Raw genomic sequence first — 20446 nt, 5'->3', positions numbered from 1 at the left:
CTCACCCTCTTAGGTGTATTTCCTGAGGATTGTCTTCAATAAACTTTTTGCCCTGACTCTGTATCTTAGAGTGTGTTTCCAGGGAACCCAATCTAGGACAAGGAGTAAACCAGGGTACAGAAAGACTGAATTTTTTGCCCCTGACATACCAATAGGCAAAAATAGTTACAGTGATGGCAACAAAATGCATAGATCACATTATGCTGCCATGAAAAGATTGCTTAGAAGCCATCTAATGCAACCCAACCTTTTCCAGATGTGGAGACCGAGAGAACCAAAGTGACTTGCTCAAGTTATCATAAGCTAATTAGGTGAGAAAACTTGGACCAGAATCCACATCTGTGGCCCAGTTAGGCAGGCTACAGTATTTCAGCGTTTAATCAGTTCCCAGAAAACCTCAATAACACGTGAGAGTCAAACTCAACTTTGAGAATTTGCAGTCAGTATTAAACGATTTCCTAAGCCTATCCTCCACGGACAATGCCTCATTGTGACCTCCTGCTATAAGAAGCCATTGAACTTTCTGCATAGAGCTATCAACTAAATACAGGAGTTGAGTCTGTATCGGGGGTGGCAGTGCACTTTATTAACAAACAAAACAGTACCATACAGGCAAAATCTTGCTTCAGTGGCAAAGCACACACATAGGTATACTCCAATGTGTAGCACTGGGGCAAACTTCAGACATGGAACATCAGGCACCAAGTTCACAATCAGACTAAACAATCCTTCAATCCATACTCTTCAGTGGAGGATGAGGCCTTATTTAACAGTTAACTGGGACAGACAGATGAAGTTTTAAAATCTAATTCTTGGCCTAACTATGGAGTGGGGTCGACTCAGCCTTCAGAACTGTGAAGTGGATGCCTTAACAGGGCCAAGATCTATCAGTCTCTTAAACTGACTTTCATTTCTCTGATTCAGAGAAAAGGCTTATGGTATCTTCATGATGGATGAATTCGCATATGGTGAGAGTCCTCAGCTCCAATTTCGTGTCTAGGCACATCTGGACTGGCATTCATTTTGATACCCAATCCATAGATTAATAGGGTTAATCTAATTAGAATAAATTAAATCGTTTTCCAAAAAGTTGAAAAGTGTAAATCACATGAGTTCTTCAACATTCAAGACTTTAAATATGTTAGCAAACTGATTACTGTTTCAACTGTTGCCAGTTAAGAAGTTTAAATCAGCATTTCCCAAAAAGTGTGTCAGGACTGAGTTAATCAATAAGCTAATAGAAATAACTGCAATAGACTAGGGATGAGATTTCTCAAAGCAGTTTGATATAATGTGCGGCAACTCCTTATGTACTGGAGTGTATCCAATACATTCTCAAAACTCCTAAATTAGCTAAAATGCAAGGTAAAGATCAGCAGAAAAATGCAGCTCTTAGGATAGGCAAAACTTTGGAAGATTTATGTCCTCACACCAGGGTCCAGCAACTTAGGTTTGAATTTATGATAAAGTTAATGATATAATAAACTTGGGTTGGCTGGTTTCCCCTGGCAATTGTTAATTCCCCTTAAATAAAAATATGTTGATACATTGTAAAAAGAAGTATTTCACGGTTGAAATCTTTGGAAAGGGCTTTTAAAAATCTCAGTTTTTAAAAGGGGAAAACAAGAGGTGGGCACCCTTCTGGGCCGACATTACTCCTAAGATAGAGAACTTAGTTTTCATATATAAAATGACTCAATTTCATGTCTTTTATAAAACTTAACAACTAAAGCAAGTGAGCTTGCTTTAAGGAAATTAGAGCCCTAATTTCTTTTCTGTTTGATAGTCTCAACAAATAACAGTCAAATTTATCACGTGTATTTCAGTACTTGAGAAATTGGCATGCTTTGCTAATATTTATGCAGAGGTAACCATGTTGAAGACATATGTAAGTTGAGAGGTATGTCTAATTCTATGGTCATAGGAAAAAATAAAAGAAAACTGCTGCTTTCCTGAAGTTGAAATAGAATGTTACAACTGACAAGGATCCATTGGTGTCTAGCTGCCTTCCAGGGGGAAGAGAAGATGCCAGTCGTAGTTGGTCTCACACAGAGCTAAGCGGGGAGCCCTCCTGGGGGACAGTCCTGCCACTGTTTTCCTCTGCTCAACTGGAAAGCTGCACATAAGTCGCAGCAAGTCAGTTTTAACATTCTAACTCAGCTAAACACTCTCCTCCATAAGAAGTGAAAGAGGAAAAATACAAATAAGCCAGCACTGAGACTAGATGTCTAGAAAAGTTGGAGGAACTACAAGTTGTCAGGAGATTCCTGAGGCAGTAGCCCACAAGATGTCCCCATTCTGGTCTGAGGGTCTGCAGGCCGTTACCCCCAACACTGCTTTCCTTTACTATTTCCTGATCCAAAGTGGAGGCTGCTTCCTCCAGGAGGCTGTAAGCCTCTAGGCTCTGTAATGGCACTTCACCATTGCCTAAGGGAAGAAAAAGGATAGTCACAGGCTGGGCCTTCACCTACTCCACCTCCACAGACAGAAAGTCAAATGCTTTGTTTCTGAAATCATCATGTATTTCTCATTGAAGGGAATAAAAACAGGACACAGAAATTGTTTCTGATGAGCATATCACGTTTAACGTTTTGAATTTCAGAAAGTGATCACAAGGCTTTATTCTATCAATTAACATGAGTTGATCTACACAGACAAATAAGATGGAGCTTGATCTTACTGAAATTAATTAGGTGATTCTTTGAATTGTTTTTACTTTAACAATGATTGGAATTAAGCCAAAGGTAGTTAAATCCAGTACACTTAAACATGGCCCAATGACACAGCCTTTAAACTTGTCAATATTTTCCTCTTGGTGGTATTGAAAACCGGTGAGCAGCGAGCATAAGAACAGAACTTCAAGACCGTGGCAGGAGCTTGTATTTGTACAGCACAAACCCCAGGGCAGTTACTGATGCGGAAAATCCAATGATCTTCAGCAGGCCAGAAACAGAGGGCAGGTTCCTTTCCCAGAAGGTGTGGGTGATTTCTACCGCTGGAACGTCCTAGGTGAAGGAACACAGATCATGAGCAAAAAACTCATGCTGACAAGGAGGAACAAAACACATCTGCAAGATCCATGCATGGAGACCCCTGGGATAGTTGCATCTATAATTAAATCAGAGACTAGAAGAAGGGAGATGTGAGTTTTATGTTCCATGATTGGTCTAAGGAGAGATAGTGCCCAGAGCCACCAAACTTACCTTTGATTCAGGTTCTTGTACCCAGATGTCTTTCTCAGTCACCTTCCCGAGACCATTTAAGACCTGAAAGAAAGTGACCATGGTATTATGAAAAGAGGCTGTATAGTTTCTACAGATTCAAGGCCCTGCTATCCACAGATGAGCCCCATGAGTGAGGGGCAGAGAAATGGACATACAGATTCTATCAGTGTCAAGAACTAGCAAGACCAGATGCCCAAAACGTTGCCGTGACTCAGGAGGGAGAGAGCCTGGGCTTTCCTACTTACCTCCCTAGCTGCTCGTTCTCCAGCCTCAACTGCCCCTTCCATGTAGCCGCTCCACTTTGTGGCAGTCTCTGTGCCCGCAAAGAAAATCCTGCCCACAGGTTGACGAATCACCCTTCAAGGGAACCAAGAGGTTACACAGAGTTACTTGGGAAGGTGGGCAGGGTAAACAAGCCAATCACTGCCCTCATTTAGTCTGCAGAAGGCACAAAAATTCAGACTGTTTAAAAAACACCCGTATGACTTAGCCCAAGGTGAAAGGCCACTTTTTGCTTTCTGGGTCTGCATAGAGGATCTGAACTTTCAAGCCAGGGAGAATCAGGCCATCAGATCATCAATCATTAAAGGAGATGTTGATCTTTTCCAAGCCAGCCAGAGCTGGAATATAAGAACACGTATTCAAGCCCCAAATCAGATTTGTTTGCTGTTTCCTGTTGGCAGTCCATTCTTCTCCCTGTCCTGTCTTTCTCGGGGGAGGGTGCACTCTTCTTGAAAACAGCCACCGATCCAGCTTTGCAGGCACTCCCAGTGTGTCAGGAGGAACTGCAGTGGCAGGTGGGAAGACAGGGACATTAACTGTCATTTCTGGCAAAGGAGAGACCTGAGACATTACATGGGTGTGTCTCTTTAAGAAAACAACCTCTGTACAGTTAGCTTCTCTGAACTTCTCTAGGGACTGGCTGAGAGCAAGGAAATGGGTCTCCTCTTACAAAGAAGGGCTGGACTGAATGGACAGCTGTCCCCTCCAACTTTCTTGGCTTTGACTCCTGCCATGTCCACAGCTAGTTTCATGAACTCTCCCAAGCTGCACGTCCTGCCCCCACCCTGATGGCCTTCATCTCAACCCATTGGCACTCCTTTTTCCAATTCCAGAACCCTGGGCTTCATCTATTCCTCATCTTAGTCTTGTCTTCTAGACTTCTACTTTGATACCAGAACTAATCCAGTTCATCAATCCTGCTATTGTTAACAAAGGCGATCTGACTCAATTAAGAAGAAAAAAAAAAACAGACCAAAAACTCCTGTAACGAAAAGGTTAATAAATACTTCCTCCTTTTCGGTGGACAAATGTGACCTTGTATTAACTTTCTAGCTCTGTTTCTCTGGAAACCAGATGAAGGTGTAATGCCATCTATGGAGGCAACACCACTTATGCTAAAAGTGCCTCCCCTCCCACCCCCACATTAGTAAACTGCATCCAGGCTGGGAGGACTCTAAATGAATTGTAAATACCTGGTAGGAGGCTATCACTTTGGGCTTCCCTGAGTGTGGTGTCTCTTGTAACTGAGCAAGTCTTATAACTGAGCAAGTTACTGGACACTATGCCTATGAAGCATAGAGATAATGGCTCCCATGGAGCAAGGGGCTTCTAGGTCAAGGTGGACCCACCCCACATGGATGTCATTTCCTCACACCTCAACTGTATACAGTGAGGACTCTTCCCCTGAAAAGGACTGTCTGCTGATGCTCCTCTGTTGGCATCAGCAGATGTTGGATAAACACGTCCAATGTCCTTCTGTGTTGACTGGTGCCAAGGAGCCTAAGGCAGTCATGTGAGACTAAATGTCAAGTTGAGCTCACGAAGTCCCCTTGGAGAACACTGTAGCTTGCTTCATTCTCACAAGCACTGTTCACATCTGAAATCCTCCCCACTGTTCTGCTATTGTTCTGTATGCTGACAGCTATTGTTCTATGTAATGACATCCTTGTTTTTCTATGGACATCCAGAAATATACAAGTATTATCTAGGACATAAGAAATGGGGATTTTGACAACTATTTCTAGAATTCCCATTGAACTCTGCTTTTCCTTTTAAATTTGGCACAGGTCTTGGATTAATTGGCATAGTGCTTGCATAATACCTTCCATATTGAGTCATGATCCCAGGAGGGAAGTAGGCCGTGTAGCAGCCCCCAGAGTACTGCTCCTCACACCAGTTCTTCTCTTCATAATGCACTGGCTGCAGTTCAGTGGGGAAGAAAATGCAAAAGAGAAAACAAAGCTGAAATGCTGCAAGTCAACAACATCGTTGCTTTAACAAAAAGTTTACATTAAGAAAATAAAGAAGATCCTGTTTTTCTAACTCACTTAAGGGGAAACATGATAGTACCAAGCAATGGCCTTTTGTGAAGTACCATGTGGCAAAACACGTATACTTTGCTCTTCCCATTTTCTTGATTAGGGAAGACATGAAGTATTCCAGTATCTAGGAGAGAGGGGTATCCATCCATCTATGCAGATTCTGAAGTCTTTAGAGCTAAGTCTATAGGAAACCCCATCAACAATTCAGATTGTGGAAAGGTCTGCTCAAATCTCTGGAGTCCCTAATAACAGACTTTACTTCCCCATCTATCAGGCATTATTGCTAGGGAAAGGGTGGGAGGGAGGAGGCAGAAGACAAACAAATGTCTAAGGAAGGCTTTTTTCCCAACCCCTTTTCTAAGCTGGAAACATGAATGATGGGAATTCCACTAAAAAGGGGCAATTAAGATGAAAAATGTTTCCTAGGGGACATGAGAGAACCTTCTCTAATTTCCCTGGCACATTCAGAAAGTTCATTATTTGAACAGTTTAGAGACAAACCCCTGAAAGAGCCCTCAGCCATTCTATATTTTTTTTTTCAAAAAGACGTAATTTCATTCTCCTAATTGCTTTCAGTGGTGGATTGAAAGCACTGATATTCCTAAACGAGTTGTGAATTGAATTCACATATGGAAAAATAAATTAGTATGACTTTGACCTGGGAAGAGACTCTAGATTCAGTCTATCTTGTCAAGTACATACTACTTTGCCTTCACCAACAAATGATAACATATCTGGAATTTAATTGTGCAGCAGGTAAGTGACACTGACTGGGGGCAGGACTTCTGTTCTGGGAACCCATCTCACCCATTCTTGACATAATCCCTGCAGCTCTAGGCTCTCATTACAATTGGCTGCCAGTTATCTAGTGAACATTTAAACAGCCCAAAGGAGTTGCTGTGTCAGAAATTCCATGCGCCTAATACCAGCTTTTAATGACCTTTTGTGACTGCTGAAGTTTATCCTCCAAGTTAAGCATATCGCTTTATACTCTCTTCATAAGACTGTTAAAAAATCAGAATCTGCTTTGCTTTACTACTTATAGTGAACAGAGAAGAACCTGCTAGGGATTAAAGCTGGGAGTTTCTTACATGTAAAGCTTCTTGGGATCCCAGCACTTTGGCATAGAGCTCACAGATTTTCTTCTTCCTATAAAACAGAGCCAAAAAAAAAAAAAAAAAGTTCAGGAAGGAGTAACTGATGGGTATAGAATAAATACAGTGAGTTCTAGAGCTCCTGGTATCAACCAGATTTATTACAGAAAAATTAAAATCCATGGCCTTCTGTAACCACACAAATGAACATTTCCATGAATCCCTGCACTCAAATTAACTTTCAATGCCTCAATAGTCATTTAATTTGAGGACTCAATGGAATTATTCTTTTCTTTTCTACATTTTTGCCTCTTTCACTACCTAATATGATATCTGCTCGAGATAAAAATGGGAAAAATGGATTCAATTAAGTTTAGCCAGTCTTAGGAACTGATTCTATATAACTTTTCTGGAATACGTAGAATTCTAAAATGATTCCTTTTATAAGTCTATAGTATAAGTGATGGTGTCTTTTAACTATCCTATACTTGTGTTTTAATTACCTACAAACATATAAAGCTCATTTCATCTTTTAAGCGTAACATAAGATATGCTGTACAGAAAGTATCTACAGTCATTTCAGTCTAGGAATTTGTCACTTGATAGAATGGTCTGTGGACCACAGTATTTCAAAGTGTATCTGAGGGATGGGCACAATATGCTAATGTTACCTCAAACACAGCCTTTGGTTATTCTCATAATTCATTATCTAAATGACTAGCCCAGAACATGGTATTTTCATGTCTGAAAAAGTTAGTGGTTGTACTTATATAAACTCTTTTTGAAACGAAATACGTTTTAAACTCACACCTACTCATGGTGAATTTTTTTAAAAGGTCTAATTTACTAAAATCACCTGTTTTCGAAATTAATGGTTTTATTTCTGGATTTGTTTGCACAGGTTCACACTGATCCAGTTATACACTTTTCCTATTTACCTTTTATAGTTTTAATATAGTTTAAACATTTGAAAATGCTCTAAAATATTTGTTAAGGGATAACAAGCAACTGGAAAAATATTTGCTTAAAAATGTGGCAAAAGGTTTGAGTCAAATCTGTAAGACAAGTATTAAAAGCTGAAGAGACAAAATTATGCAGGGTGGGGGGAGCTCAAGCTTAGTGGTAATAAAGAAATAGAGATTTAGAAATATACAATTTTATGTTGCCAATTACATTAGAAATATTTTAAAGACATGCCCCCAATTTCTCTGAATAACGTGGGACAAAGTGTAACCTTATAAATTTATCTAAATCCTCACACTTAAACCATTTATATAACTTCCAGAACGTTCACCTCATAGGTATAAAATCAGGAGGAGGAGGCAGATTATAAACTTTGCTTATTGTCGCCATTTTCCATGGAAGGTTTTAAGGGAGAGACAAATGCCACTCCTGAGATGATGTCATGCAACATTAGATGGATATTTAGGTGGATAGTTAAATTTCAGGATAGTCAGAGGAAGTTTGGCTTCCTTCAAAGAGCTGCTCACATTATACATAAAATGTCATAAAGGAAAGGAAGAATGGGAAGAAGTCTCAAGACTACTGTCTGTCTGTCTGTCTCTCTCAGCCTGATTCAAGCCCCTCATTTCAGAAATGAGGAAACCGAGGCTCAGGGAGCTGCAGAGATTTGTTTGATTTTGCTCAACTAATTAATAGCAGGGTAAGGCTCTACTCTTATGAGTAATCTGCCCATAGTAGGTACTCAATAAATATTTGTTCAGCCAAAACCCATCCTCAGCCTACTATGGTACCCTCTTTGCCTAGTCTATGAAGAGATGACTGATTCTAACACCTACTTCACAAGGGTGTTACAAGCAATAATTCAGACATTTTGAGTTAATTAGAAAATGAAAGTATCGGCAATGATTATTCTAAAAAAGCTCAACAGTACTTAACTTATTACTATTATTATTATTTCTGAGATAGGGTCTCACTCTGTCACCCAAGCTGGAATGCAGTGGCATGATTATGGCTCACTGCAGCCTCAACCTCCCTGGACTCAGGTGATCCTCTCGCCTCAGCCTCCCAAGTTGCTGGGACTACAGATACACGTCACCAGGCCTAGATAATTTTTTTATTTTTTGTGGAGACAGTTTCTCTATGTTGCCCAGACTGGTCTTCAACTTCTGCACTCAAGCAGTCTGCCTGCCTCAGCCTCCCAAAGTGTTGGGATTATAGGTGTGAGTCAATGTGCCAGGCCTGCTTAACTTACTTTCTGGATGTGTAATAAAATTTTTATTAAAGCAGAGTGAAACCCAAAATCCAATCAATCTACATTGTAGTTAGTTTTCATTCATGAATGTTAAAAACAATTATAATAGTTATAAGTCATTATTTACTGTATTTCATATTATTAGAAGAGCCAAGGATGTGTTCACACAAACACAGGAAATTATCTTTCCCTTTCCCTTCTTCCCTTTAAAATTAAAAATTTTTGGAAAAGATATGTAAGGCAAGGATGTTAAAACAATGCACTGATTGATTAATTTGGCTCTAAAAATAACAGAACCTAAGTGATGACCAAAAGAGGCCACTGTGCAAATCATCTCGTTGAACTTATTCACTGGTTTCTAAATCCGGTTGCTTATCATAATCATCTGAAAAGCTTGTTGAAAAATACAAATACGCAGGCCCCACCTCAAACCTACTCAATCACAATCTATAGGTCTTATAAAAACATATTTTCCAAACATCCTTTGGGATATTTTGATGCAGTCAGATCTGGGAACCACTGTTTTTGTCAATGACATATTCAGTAAGGGTTTTGCCTTACAAGAACTTTTGAGAAGTTCAGCCACCGTGTGGAATCATAACCAAATGTCTACCTACAGGCTGGTATTTATTTTACTATTAATAAGGAGGGAAAGCAGGAAATCCAAAAGAAAATGTCAGCTTAGTGTGGTGTAATGAAAAATTATGCGCTATATGCTACTCCAGACTTTGTCACAAGCTAGCTGTGATGATTTAAATGTATGTGTCCCTCCAAAATTTAAATGTTGGAACTTAACCTCCAAGGTGATGGTATTTTGAGGTGGGGTCTCTGCGGAAATGATGAAATCAGGAAGATTCTGCCCTCATGAATAGATTAGTGCCCTTATAAATGGGCTGGAGGGAACTAGCTAGGCCCTTTCTGCCCTTCTGCCTTCCTCCAAGTGAGGACACCACCTTCATCACTTTTTGTCCTTCCTCCTTCTGCCTTTTCTGCCACGTGAGGGCACCATAAGTAAGTGCTACCTATGGAACAGATTCTCACCAAATACTGAATTGAATCTGTTGGCATCATAATCTTGGACTTCCCAGCCTCTAGAACTGTGAGAAATAAATTTCTATTCTTCATAAATTACCCAGTTTCAGGCATTTTGTTACACTATCACAAATGCACTAAGACACTAGCTATGGAGCCTTGAACAAATCATTCCCTATCACTGGACCCCAAATCCCTCCTCTATTGAGTGAGTAGAGTTTATTTTTAACAACCATGAGATTCCACAATTTCATGGTTGTTTGAATCCCATGACTGTTGAGATTCAACCATTTACCACTTATAGTGAACAGAGAAGAACCTGCTAAATTGAAGCTGAGAGTTTCTTCCATGTAAAGCTTACCTGCAAACCATGAGATTGTTGAATCTCATGGTTGTTCAAATAAACAAATCCGTGTGCACATGTAGGAACTCATTCTGCAGCCTTTCCCCCACTTCTAAAGTCATCAGAGTAACTCCCAAAGCAAGGGCTGCTAATGGGTTAGCTGTTTAATATTTTTAATTACATTCAGAGAAAAGTCTATATTTTTGTGTATGTATTGGACCTCTTTAAAAGCTAGCAGAGGATTTAGGGCTACCCAGAGGCATCCCTGCAACAGCCAAATAACTCTGATGTTAAAAGGCTTACCTCTTCAGGTAAGACTTTAATTGAACAAAGGATTCCAAAACAAAACAAAACAAATATACCATGACAGGAAGAGAAAGGGAGAAAGAAAGAAAAAAAAGCCACTGTCCTAAAATAAATTTTATACTAGGAAGCTTTCAGATAATGAAACATCAGAACTGTGTCCCAGATAATCAGTAGTGAATACTTTCATGTACACAAGTTGCTACAGGTTAAAATATACTTTTTAGAAAGTCCACGTCAGAGAATCTTAGAAGAAGATTATGGCCTTGAAAGAGGATTGGGATTCGGTTTCTACAGCATTTTGCACAGCTAATATTTTCAATGATTTTTCTCCATCCATCTCACAGGTAAATCCTACCTCTTAACCACTGTAAAATAAACACGAACATGTAAAATTAATATATGCACATGGGCAAGGGCTAGGTCAAGAGGGCTGTAGCAAAATACAAAAGGTTGGTTTGCTGGAATTTTGAGAATATTTGTGAAGTATTGTGTTTTTCCTCATGTTATTCTACTACTGTCAGTGCAAAAACACAATACAAAGCTAACTTTTTCATCTATTTTTCAGTTACAAATTCTTACCTTATTTCCTTAGGTAGCTTAGCAAGTCGATCAGCTTTCCGGGCAAGAATGAAGCTGGAGAGAGAGGTTACATTGAATGATCAGGTTACAGCTGTTTATCTTAAGAGCTGCCCTTTCTTTTTGAAGTATTCTTAACCTGTAGCTATTCAGCATTAAATGAACTCTCTCAGACCCTCCTCCTCTACTAGGGAAAATGCCATATTGTCTTTGGTCTGCCTGTGTGTCCAAAACCCCTGCTAGGCTGTGATCCCCTACATGACAGGTGACCTCCTATTCAATATTTTACTTCTAAAGTTTAACACGGTTTTTGGCATATAGTAGGAAATCAAATGTTGAATGAATGAATGTTGTGCTAAATGATTATTCTGGTAATGACTGTTGCCTTCTGCCAAACACTTTATCAAAGCTGGAAAAACAAATATAAACATGTGTCTGTAGTGGAGGCCACGGTAGGCCCCCAAGGCCTCCCTTTGGGACCAGGCACTCATTACTCTTAGCTCACAGCTGAAACCTTCCCCAGTAATTGGACGGGGCAGCAGAGAATGCCTTGCTCAAGGTTCCACCCCTCCTCAGAGTTGTCCTGACCTAGATGCAGTTGAAGACAACTCTGAAGGGCCACCCAGCTCCAGAACTTCCAAGGGAATGGCAGAGGCCTTTGTTGGGACAACACTGGAGCTCAAGTTCTGCTTAATTCTTCTGCCATAGGTAGTCATCCCCAGAGCACTTTCCAGTAAAGCTCCAGCATCCAGATCTCCAGCTCTGAGTGAGCTTCCCTGGAAACTGACCTAATATAGTCCCCAAATAAATTAACTCAGTAAAACTCAGTTATAACCTGCATGCTCCCCTTTAATCAAATATATTCTATTTATTATACTGATATTACTAACTGCATGTATATTTAAAAGAATTGAATTGTGACATGAAGTCCTTAGTTATACTATTATTAGAAAGCTTTCAAAAATCCAAATGAGCTAAAGGACAATGAAATTATTTTTCCATTAAAATTTTTTAAATTTGTATTTCTTTTATTCAAGACAAAAAGGACAGGTAGATCAGTGCAAAAAACAGATATTTCCTCCTCTCCCTACCCACAAATTAAAGTGTTCCTCAAATTGGATTGGCAGTTCATTTAGGGCTGTTATTTGAGATCACTCTGAGAAGCAAAGATATATGTTAATGCAGAGAATAGTATTTCAGAGAAAGCTGTGGACTATTTAGGAAATCTGAACTATTGAACTTTATGGGATATAGTCATAATTTTGCATGATTTAATACCTTAAGTTACAGCTTGTCATTAATTATTTTAGTTAGATATAGCTTATTATTAATTATTTTAGTTAGATTCTGGGTTTATGCAAGAATCAGTAAGTTTAGATGTATATAGTATTTTTTAATCATCAATATCTGATAAAAGATTAAATGATTTATCTGAAAACATTTTTAGTCAACTCGTCTTATATACTTTTTACAGTTCCCTTCCCAAAAGGCAGTTAGTGTTGGTTATTTATGTCAAATCTCAAGTCATGAATGAAATAATCTCTTTGATCTAGTCCCAACTATGGATAAATAAGATTTAACTTACTTTGGTGTTTTATTGAGGAAATTAAACATGCTGGCTTTGTGTTGGAAACATTTCACAGTTCTAAAGTACAAGGTCCTTTCTAGTTTCCAAAAGTTTATTACAAACACAGTGCTGGGCAATTACCACCCCTATCTTCAAGGTTTTCCTGGCTGTGGCCATCAGCAAACAGCAGGGTGGAGGCAAGTGTCAAGATGAAAGAGATTAGAATATCACTTTCTAAGAATTGCCTAAATAACTCCATTAACACCTGGAAGGTTATTTGAGCCCTGAATAACCTAGTTAATAATAAAGCTGAAGAAAGCCCAAAAGCATTGTACACATAAAAACTTGCACCCACAACCAGCGCTCAATAAATGGTAGCTTTAATTTTTAACACCACATCGCCAAGTTAAGAAACAGATTATTTTGCTATTCCCCAGTTTCCAAGGAAACTCTTATCTTCTATACTTGGTCCTCTATAACCAATTATTATTTTATATTTGTTTTAGCCCCACTGTCCACAGAACACAACCGTTTAACATTTTCGTTTTATACTATTTATCTTAAGTAAAACCATTAAAATATTGAGTTCCACTTTCAAAAAAAAAAAAAAAAGAAAAGAAAACCCAAAACAGCAGAAGACATCACTATATCTAACTCCCAGGGCAAGAGAAACATCAATGCTCTTCCATTTATAGTTGGATTGGTCTTAACTGACATTCTCCTGAAACCTGTACCTGAACCTCCTGCTTTTCTCTGGCATATAGAAGATGATGTCAAACTACCCAAACAACCTATATCCTTTTCTGCCCAATGGGGTTAGAGATGAAGAGGATGTGTTATTACAACAGTCATTATGTTGTAAGTACCTGCCTTTCTCAGGGAGGCTGGTGTTCTTATATGTTACAATGAGAGAAGTGGTTATAAAATGTCTCGTTAGTAGCCAGCAGCGCGACCTGCTTTCTAAGTTCCCTGGGATGTGGGTCTGCCCCTTTTCCTTTGTAATTTTCCTTCAATGACATGATGTGCATGAGTTCACCTTTCCCTTTGAGCAAGAGCTATGCATTTCCCAGGGGTAAAGGGGAGACCACTGGTCTCTAAAAGTCACTTGATAGTTACTGAAGCTATGTTCTTTTGTTATAGTGTGGTAGAATAAATCGCCTTTTATTTGTATAGTTTTTGAGAAGGCTAAAAGGCAGGCAAGAGGGAGGCTGTGGAACTCCTTAGCAATTCCTTTGTGGGGACCCCACTTCCTTCTCTGGACCCCCCAGCCCCCATCGAGTAGAACAGCTACGTGCCGGAATAAGAAGAGAGGGGGAAAGCTCTCATTTTCCCTACGCAGAATCAGGCCCTGGATCATCCACACACTTCAGAGGTTAAGTGAAGCACCACTGGTGAAGGATAACTAGAGTGACCCACCAGAAAAACTGCCACACCATCCAATCAAGGCCTGGCTCCACTCTGAACTGGGCCTCCTAATTGGTCAGCTATCTTATATCTCAGGGTAACAACTAACATTTGCTATGTAACAGATATCTGGAATGGAGAAAAGGATAAAACCAAGAAACCCCACATTTAGAATGTTTTTATAGAATAAAGCGGTTAGTTCTCATTTCAGAATGGCTGTGGACATTCTGCCTGTAGGCATGGGTGGCTACCATACTGCCCGTCTAGCTGCTTTTTTTCACTCCATCATGTAAGCTTTGTATGAGAGAAAGACTTACATGGGTACAAGTTCAAAATGGTGTCAATTTTAGTAAAGTTTCCCAGTATTCTTGTGCTACACACAAAACATTACTGCAATATTTTAACACATGGAAACATTATATATTTTGATAGCATTATTCATCATTGCTTGAGCTTAATTCCAAAGTAATATACTTTGACAGCATCCACACCAATACATCAACACAATTTGGAAAATGCAGAACAGCCAGCTCTAACTTACCCCATGATGGCGGGCAGTGATCCATCTGGCTTGGTGTCATCTAAGGTTATTGAAATCGGAGCATCTTCATCTTCAATGATCATGCAGCCACAGTAATCTTAACCAGGAGAAAAATCAATGGGAGATCAAGACCAAGCTCATCAGAGACACCCATACGCACATAAATATATATAAACTATTTTTTAAGAGGAAGGCAAATCTTAAACTCTTGGTCTTGGCCCCAACCCTACATGCTATGTCTTGTTAAATACACACACTGAATATATAAGGATGTCTATTCACCCACAGACAGAAAATGACCCATCTCCATCACCAGCCAATGCATGACAAAAATGGTAAGATGACCCTGGCTCCTAGCATACACGAGGAAAGAGAAGGGCTGCGTTGGAGGGAATGACCCAATCCAGGGAAGAGGTGGGAGGAGGGAATCCGATGAGTATAACCAGAATGCTTATCAACAGTAGCCACCATATCTGGGAAGCTTTCTAAGTCCAAGATCCTGCCTCATTTAATTTTCACAACACCTTAGTGGTAGGTATTACTGTCACCACTTTACACCTACAGACTGATGCTAGCAAGCAAGCGAAGTCCTGGAATGTGTAACTTCAATGCAGTGCTCTTTCCATGGTGCCTGTTGACCTCACTCTGCTGATAAAAAGTAAGAAGCAGGACAGATGCCAGGAACCAGGGCAATGGTGGCCTTATGACTGATGTGATCTCCTTCTTCCCTCCCATTGCCAACAAGTGCTCTTGGGGTCATTATGTGTGGCCAAGGATATGAGGAAATTGACAGACCAAGATTTCTAATCCTTTTTCTACCAATTTGAAAATACTTTGTTTCTATTCAATACCTTCTGTTCAATAATCCTAAAAGAGTGTGATTTCTTCATATAATACAGTTTAAACATGAATAATAGCAGCCTACCCTTCTTCTTCCAGAAGGCCTCCTTGTAATACATCATGCACTTAATGATAGCTCCCATTGGAAGACGCTGAATTAACTGGTTTCTGTCTGCTGGAAGCTCTGGTCTGAAGTGAATCTTGGCAGTCAAGTTTGGAGGGATCGCATTAATTACGTATTTGCACTAAAACACACACAAGCAAAATATTACCTCAAATGTGAGCTGCAGTCTTTGTGGCAGGCATGAAAAATCATCTTTATCACTTCTAAACAACATTGAGCAGTAAAAACATACAAAATGAGAAAATGAGGCAACTGTGAGGCAACAAAACAGATCAAGGTAGGCCAACCAAGGCTGGTAATTTGGAAGACTGAGGTGGAAACATGTCAGCATTAATTATGCTACTGCTTGAATTATATCTGGTTAGAAGCTGCAAAAGACACAAGGCCTATTCACTATATGCTCCTTTTGACTAAACTGAGTTACCTCATAATGTTCATGGTTCAATGTCTCTATGATGATGTTGTCACTTGACTGGTCAACATGAGTGACGGGATGGTTCAGCTTCACTTGGTCTCCGAGGAGGTCCATTATCCGTTCGCTCACTTGACCAGATCCACCTACAAACTTCCGTTCCTACAGGAGGAGGTAGGTAAGAAAGGAAACATTATGAAAGCCCAAGGAAGGAAAATCCTATTGGCTACTGATTAGAAAACCTCCAGAAAGTCACAGGCCACACCTCCAATGTCTGCACACTTAACTGTCAGAAGAATTCATTAGGACAGAGGCAGAGTTGACCAAGACAATTCAATGATCATTCCCTGCACAGCTTCTGGCAAAGAAAAGCCATTACAAGTTTATAAAAATCACAGAACCTGAAGAAATGTTCCACTATGCCAATGCTGCCCTGACCAAGTGGGAATATCAGCAAGTCTGTGGGCTTCAAATGCCAAAGAGTGCAGTGTGTGGAGGGAGCCCTGAGAAACGGCAGGCACAGTGCTTATTCCAGACGATGAGGTTTCTAATTGCCTTTGATTCCTGTAGGTCTGGGCTGAGGTTGTCCAGGCAGGTAAGGATGCAGATAGATCCCTATTATAGACAAAGTTACAGGGTGCTTTTAGGGATAGTCATGTCCTACTAGTCCTACTAGTCACCACCAAATGATGTTCTAAGAATGGGAAGAAGGGCTGGGTGCGGTGGCTGTACTAAAATTACAAAAATTAGCCAGGCGTGGTGGCACGTGCCTGTAATCCTAGCTATTAGGGAGGCTGAGGGAGGAGAACCACTAGAGCCCAGGGGGCGGAGGTTGCAGTGAGCTGAGATTGCATCACTGCACTCCAGCGTGGGTGAAAGAGCTAGACTCCATCTCAAAAAAAAAAAAAAAAAGATTCGGAATATCAGATCTTGAGTAACTTTTTGCAAAACTATCTGGAAGCTTCAAGGCGGAGGCAGAGGGTGAAGGCTAAGCATTTGCTTGCTCCCTTAGATATTGTTAAATAGTTCTCTTGAGTGGCCCTTGTAAGACCAGAAGTGCTCTACCCCCTGCCTTCTGCTACGATCACCATGGAAATGTTTCCAGCTTAATCTAAGAAGGTAAGTCCTTAACACAATGCTTTTGGTAAGAACCAGAAGGATATTTTTAGCCTATTATAGAAGATTCTTTTTTTTTTTAAGGCAGAGTTTCACTCTTATTGCCCAAACTGGGGTGCAATGGCACGATCTTGGCTCACTGTAACCTCCGCCTCCTAGGTTCAAGTGATTCTCTTGCCTCGGCCTCCCGAGTAGCTGGGATTACAGGTGCGTGCCATGACGCCTGGCTAATTTTTTGTATTTTTAGCAGAAATGGGGTTTCATCGTGTTAGCCAGGCTGGTCTCAAACTCCTGACCTCAGGTGATCCACCCGCCTCAGCCTCCAAAAGTGCTGGGATTACAGGTGTGAGCCACCGTGCCTGGCCAGAAGATTCTTTAAATGGTTAGAAGTGAACAGCCCACCACTTAACAGATTCCTCAATCATGCTCCTCCAGAAAACTGCATAAGCAGCCATGCAGTGATTTTTGCACTTTTGTAACTGGCTACTGTTTTAATGACAACACCAAAGTTCTTTACAAAAAATATTCCTGGCTAGGCATGGTGGCTCATGCCTGTGATCCTAGCACTTTGAGAGGCTGAGGCGGAAGGACTGCTTGAGCCCAGGAGTTGGAGACCAGCCTAGGCAACAAAGTGAGACTCTGTCTCAAAAATTAAATTAAAAAAAGGAAAAAAAAATTCCCAGAGTGGTTCAGATCTAAATTCATGATTTGTCTTTCCTCAAGAAACCCAGACCATTTAACTTATAATCTGGTCTGTTTTCTAAGAGATACTTTGAGTTTTAGTGTGGTGGAAAGACCACGAACTGTTTCTGTCTTGTTCACTGTCCACCCCTCCAGGTCTAGTATTTGTTGAATTAAATTACAGGATAAGCCTAAGTTCTTTATAAATATATTGTGATCACGGTTTGAGATTAATCATCTGAACCATATTTTCCAAAAGGTCATGTAGAATTTGGCTAGAAGTATCCTGGCTCCTCCGAATGAAGGACACAAATATCAAATGTGAATCAAAATACCTCAGAAAGTAAAATACTGGCTAAAAGGAGTAATCTGTTATCTCTGCCTGTAGGTAAAGACACTTAAAAAATGCAACTGTCCTGCATTTGTCAAAGCTAAGGGTCAAATGGGCAATGAGTCTTGGTGTCACAAGAACTTGGGGATTTCTGGTGATCTCCTCAGGAGAAGAATAATTCACTTGGCAGAGAAAGACTCTATACCTTGTACTGTGCACTCAGAATTCGGGAACTCAGAGAACCTAAGTTAGAAGTAAACTGCTACTAATTAAGCCTCATACCATCCAAGCACAACATTTATAGAACAGAGATACCCATTCTCTTTGGATAACAGAAAGGGTTGAGTTGAAGCAGAGAATCTCAGAGTCTGGGGAATTAGGATTCTGGTTTCGCCATGTGTCCAGCCAATGAACCAAATGAATTCACTTATTAATAAAGGAAATGATATGGAAACTGGGCAAATTCAAGTGGGTAGCAAAAACTAAGAATCCAAAAGGCAGAATTTACTATTGCAAGAGTGGCCATAATCACTTGTGTGAATTAGAAGGAAGAACAGTCACTTCCCTTCTGTAACAGTTAACATAAAAGAATCACTCTGATAAACAGATGGGACAGAAATCTTGTGTCTGGAACAGAGATGATTTTAAGTACAATAATTGTACAATTTCTAGAATTTTTTGGAAATTATTTTAGGAATTTAGCTTCTCCTACATAAACAGCCTGATTTTACCTGCCACCAAAAGGAAGAAACTTAATTCTCAAAACCTAATTAATTCAAAATGAAACACTCTTTATCTGTGAACTCCACTTCAGGAGTGACAAAAGGAAATGAGAAATTTTTTTTTCAGAAAATTTTTTGAAATCATTTCATGCTGCTAATTATTCATGTTTCAAAATACTGAAGCAATTATTAAAGACACTGCCCTGGGAGAAAGCAAAATCACAGATGAAGCTCTTGTTTCAAAACAGACACATACACACCATACCTGGCCGCCATTGGTGACAGAGAATATCCGAGTGGTGCCCCCGCACTGCTTCACATACCACAAGAACCATAGGGCAGACACTTCGTGAGGCTCAGAGGTCACATTGATATTCACAAAAAGATAAGCAAACTGCCTAGCAGTCCTGTTCATAGAATAAAAGTGGATGTCAGGTGTCAATATGTACAGGAGTCAGAGAATGTCATGTTTTTACAACACTATTTAGTGTGTTCAGAAAGTTTTTCTATTGCAATTGAAAAAAAACTCTCAAGGATTCAATTTCTGAAGGAATGCATTCTTTAACTCTTGGAGAAACTAACATTTTCTGCTTAAGAAATTATGAGTTGAAAAGGAGTCAAGGGTCCAGCAAGACGGCCAAATAGAAACAGCTCCAGTCTGCAGCTCCCAGTGAGATCCACACAGACGGTGGGTGATTTCTGTGTTTCCAACTGAGGTACCTGGTTCATCTAATTGGGAATGGTTGGACAGTGGGTGCAGCCCATGGAGTGCAAGCTGAAGCAGGGCGGGGCGTCACCTCACCCAGGAAGTGCAAGGGGTCAGGGGATTTCCCTTTCCTAGCCAAGGGAAGCTGTGAGAGACTGTCCCAAGAACGGTACACTCTTGCGCAGATACTGCGCTTTTCCCACAGTCTTCACAACCGGCAGATCAGGAGATTCCCTCTGGTGCCTGGCTCAGTGGGTCCCACGCCCACGGAGCCCAGCAAGCTAATATCCATTGGCTTGAAATCCTCGCTGCTAGCGCAGCAGCCTGAGATTGACCTGGGATGCTCAAGCTTGGTGTGGAGAGGGGTGTCCGCCATTGCTGAGGCTTGAGTAGGCAGTTTTATGCTCACAGTGTAAACAAAGCCACCAGGAAGTTCGAACTGGGTGGACCCCACCACAGCTCAGCAAGGCCTACTGCCTCTCTAGATTCCACCTCTGTGGGCAGGGCATCTCTGAACAAAAGGCAGCAGCCCCAGTCAGGGACTTATAGATACAACCCCCATCTCCTTGGGCCAGAGCACCTGGGGGAAGGGGCAGCTGTGGGTGCAGCTTCAGCAGAATTAAATGTCCCTGCCTGGCAGCTCTGAAGAGGGAAGTGGTTCTCCCAGCACAGCGTTTGAGCTCTGATAACAGACGGACTGCCTCCTCAAGGGAGTCCCTGACCCCCGTGTAGCCTGACTGAGAGACACCTCCCAGTAGGGGCCAACAGACACCTCTTACAGGAGAGCTCTGGCTGGCATCTGGTGGGTGCCCCCCTGGGACGAAGCTTCCAGAGGAGGGATCAGGCAGCAATAGTTGCTGTTCTGCAGCCTCTGCTGGTGATACCCCA

At 40.7% G+C, this 20446-nt stretch overlaps 1 protein-coding gene across 1 annotated transcript in view; it reads right to left on the bottom strand.

Moving 5' to 3' along the window:
• Positions 1–564: 564 nt before the first annotated feature.
• The window catches only part of MAOA (monoamine oxidase A), an 85920-nt gene continuing 66038 nt past the window's right edge, over positions 565–20446 (bottom strand). Inside the window, exons 6-15 of the mRNA XM_055268252.2 lie at positions 19118–19259; positions 16015–16164; positions 15552–15711; positions 14627–14723; positions 11118–11171; positions 6640–6697; positions 5329–5426; positions 3470–3581; positions 3204–3266; positions 565–3005 (exon numbers count right to left, since the gene is read on the bottom strand). Of these exons, the coding sequence (XP_055124227.1) occupies positions 2859–3005; positions 3204–3266; positions 3470–3581; positions 5329–5426; positions 6640–6697; positions 11118–11171; positions 14627–14723; positions 15552–15711; positions 16015–16164; positions 19118–19259 (1081 nt within the window). The 3' untranslated portion in view covers positions 565–2858. The remainder of the gene's footprint in view (positions 3006–3203; positions 3267–3469; positions 3582–5328; positions 5427–6639; positions 6698–11117; positions 11172–14626; positions 14724–15551; positions 15712–16014; positions 16165–19117; positions 19260–20446) is intronic.

Source organism: Symphalangus syndactylus, chromosome X (assembly GCF_028878055.3).
Source record: "Symphalangus syndactylus isolate Jambi chromosome X, NHGRI_mSymSyn1-v2.1_pri, whole genome shotgun sequence".
In the NCBI taxonomy this organism is placed as follows: domain Eukaryota; kingdom Metazoa; phylum Chordata; class Mammalia; order Primates; family Hylobatidae; genus Symphalangus; species Symphalangus syndactylus.
The sequence above is the reverse complement of the archived record's forward strand: the minus strand, read 5'-3'. Positions and strand labels throughout refer to the sequence as shown.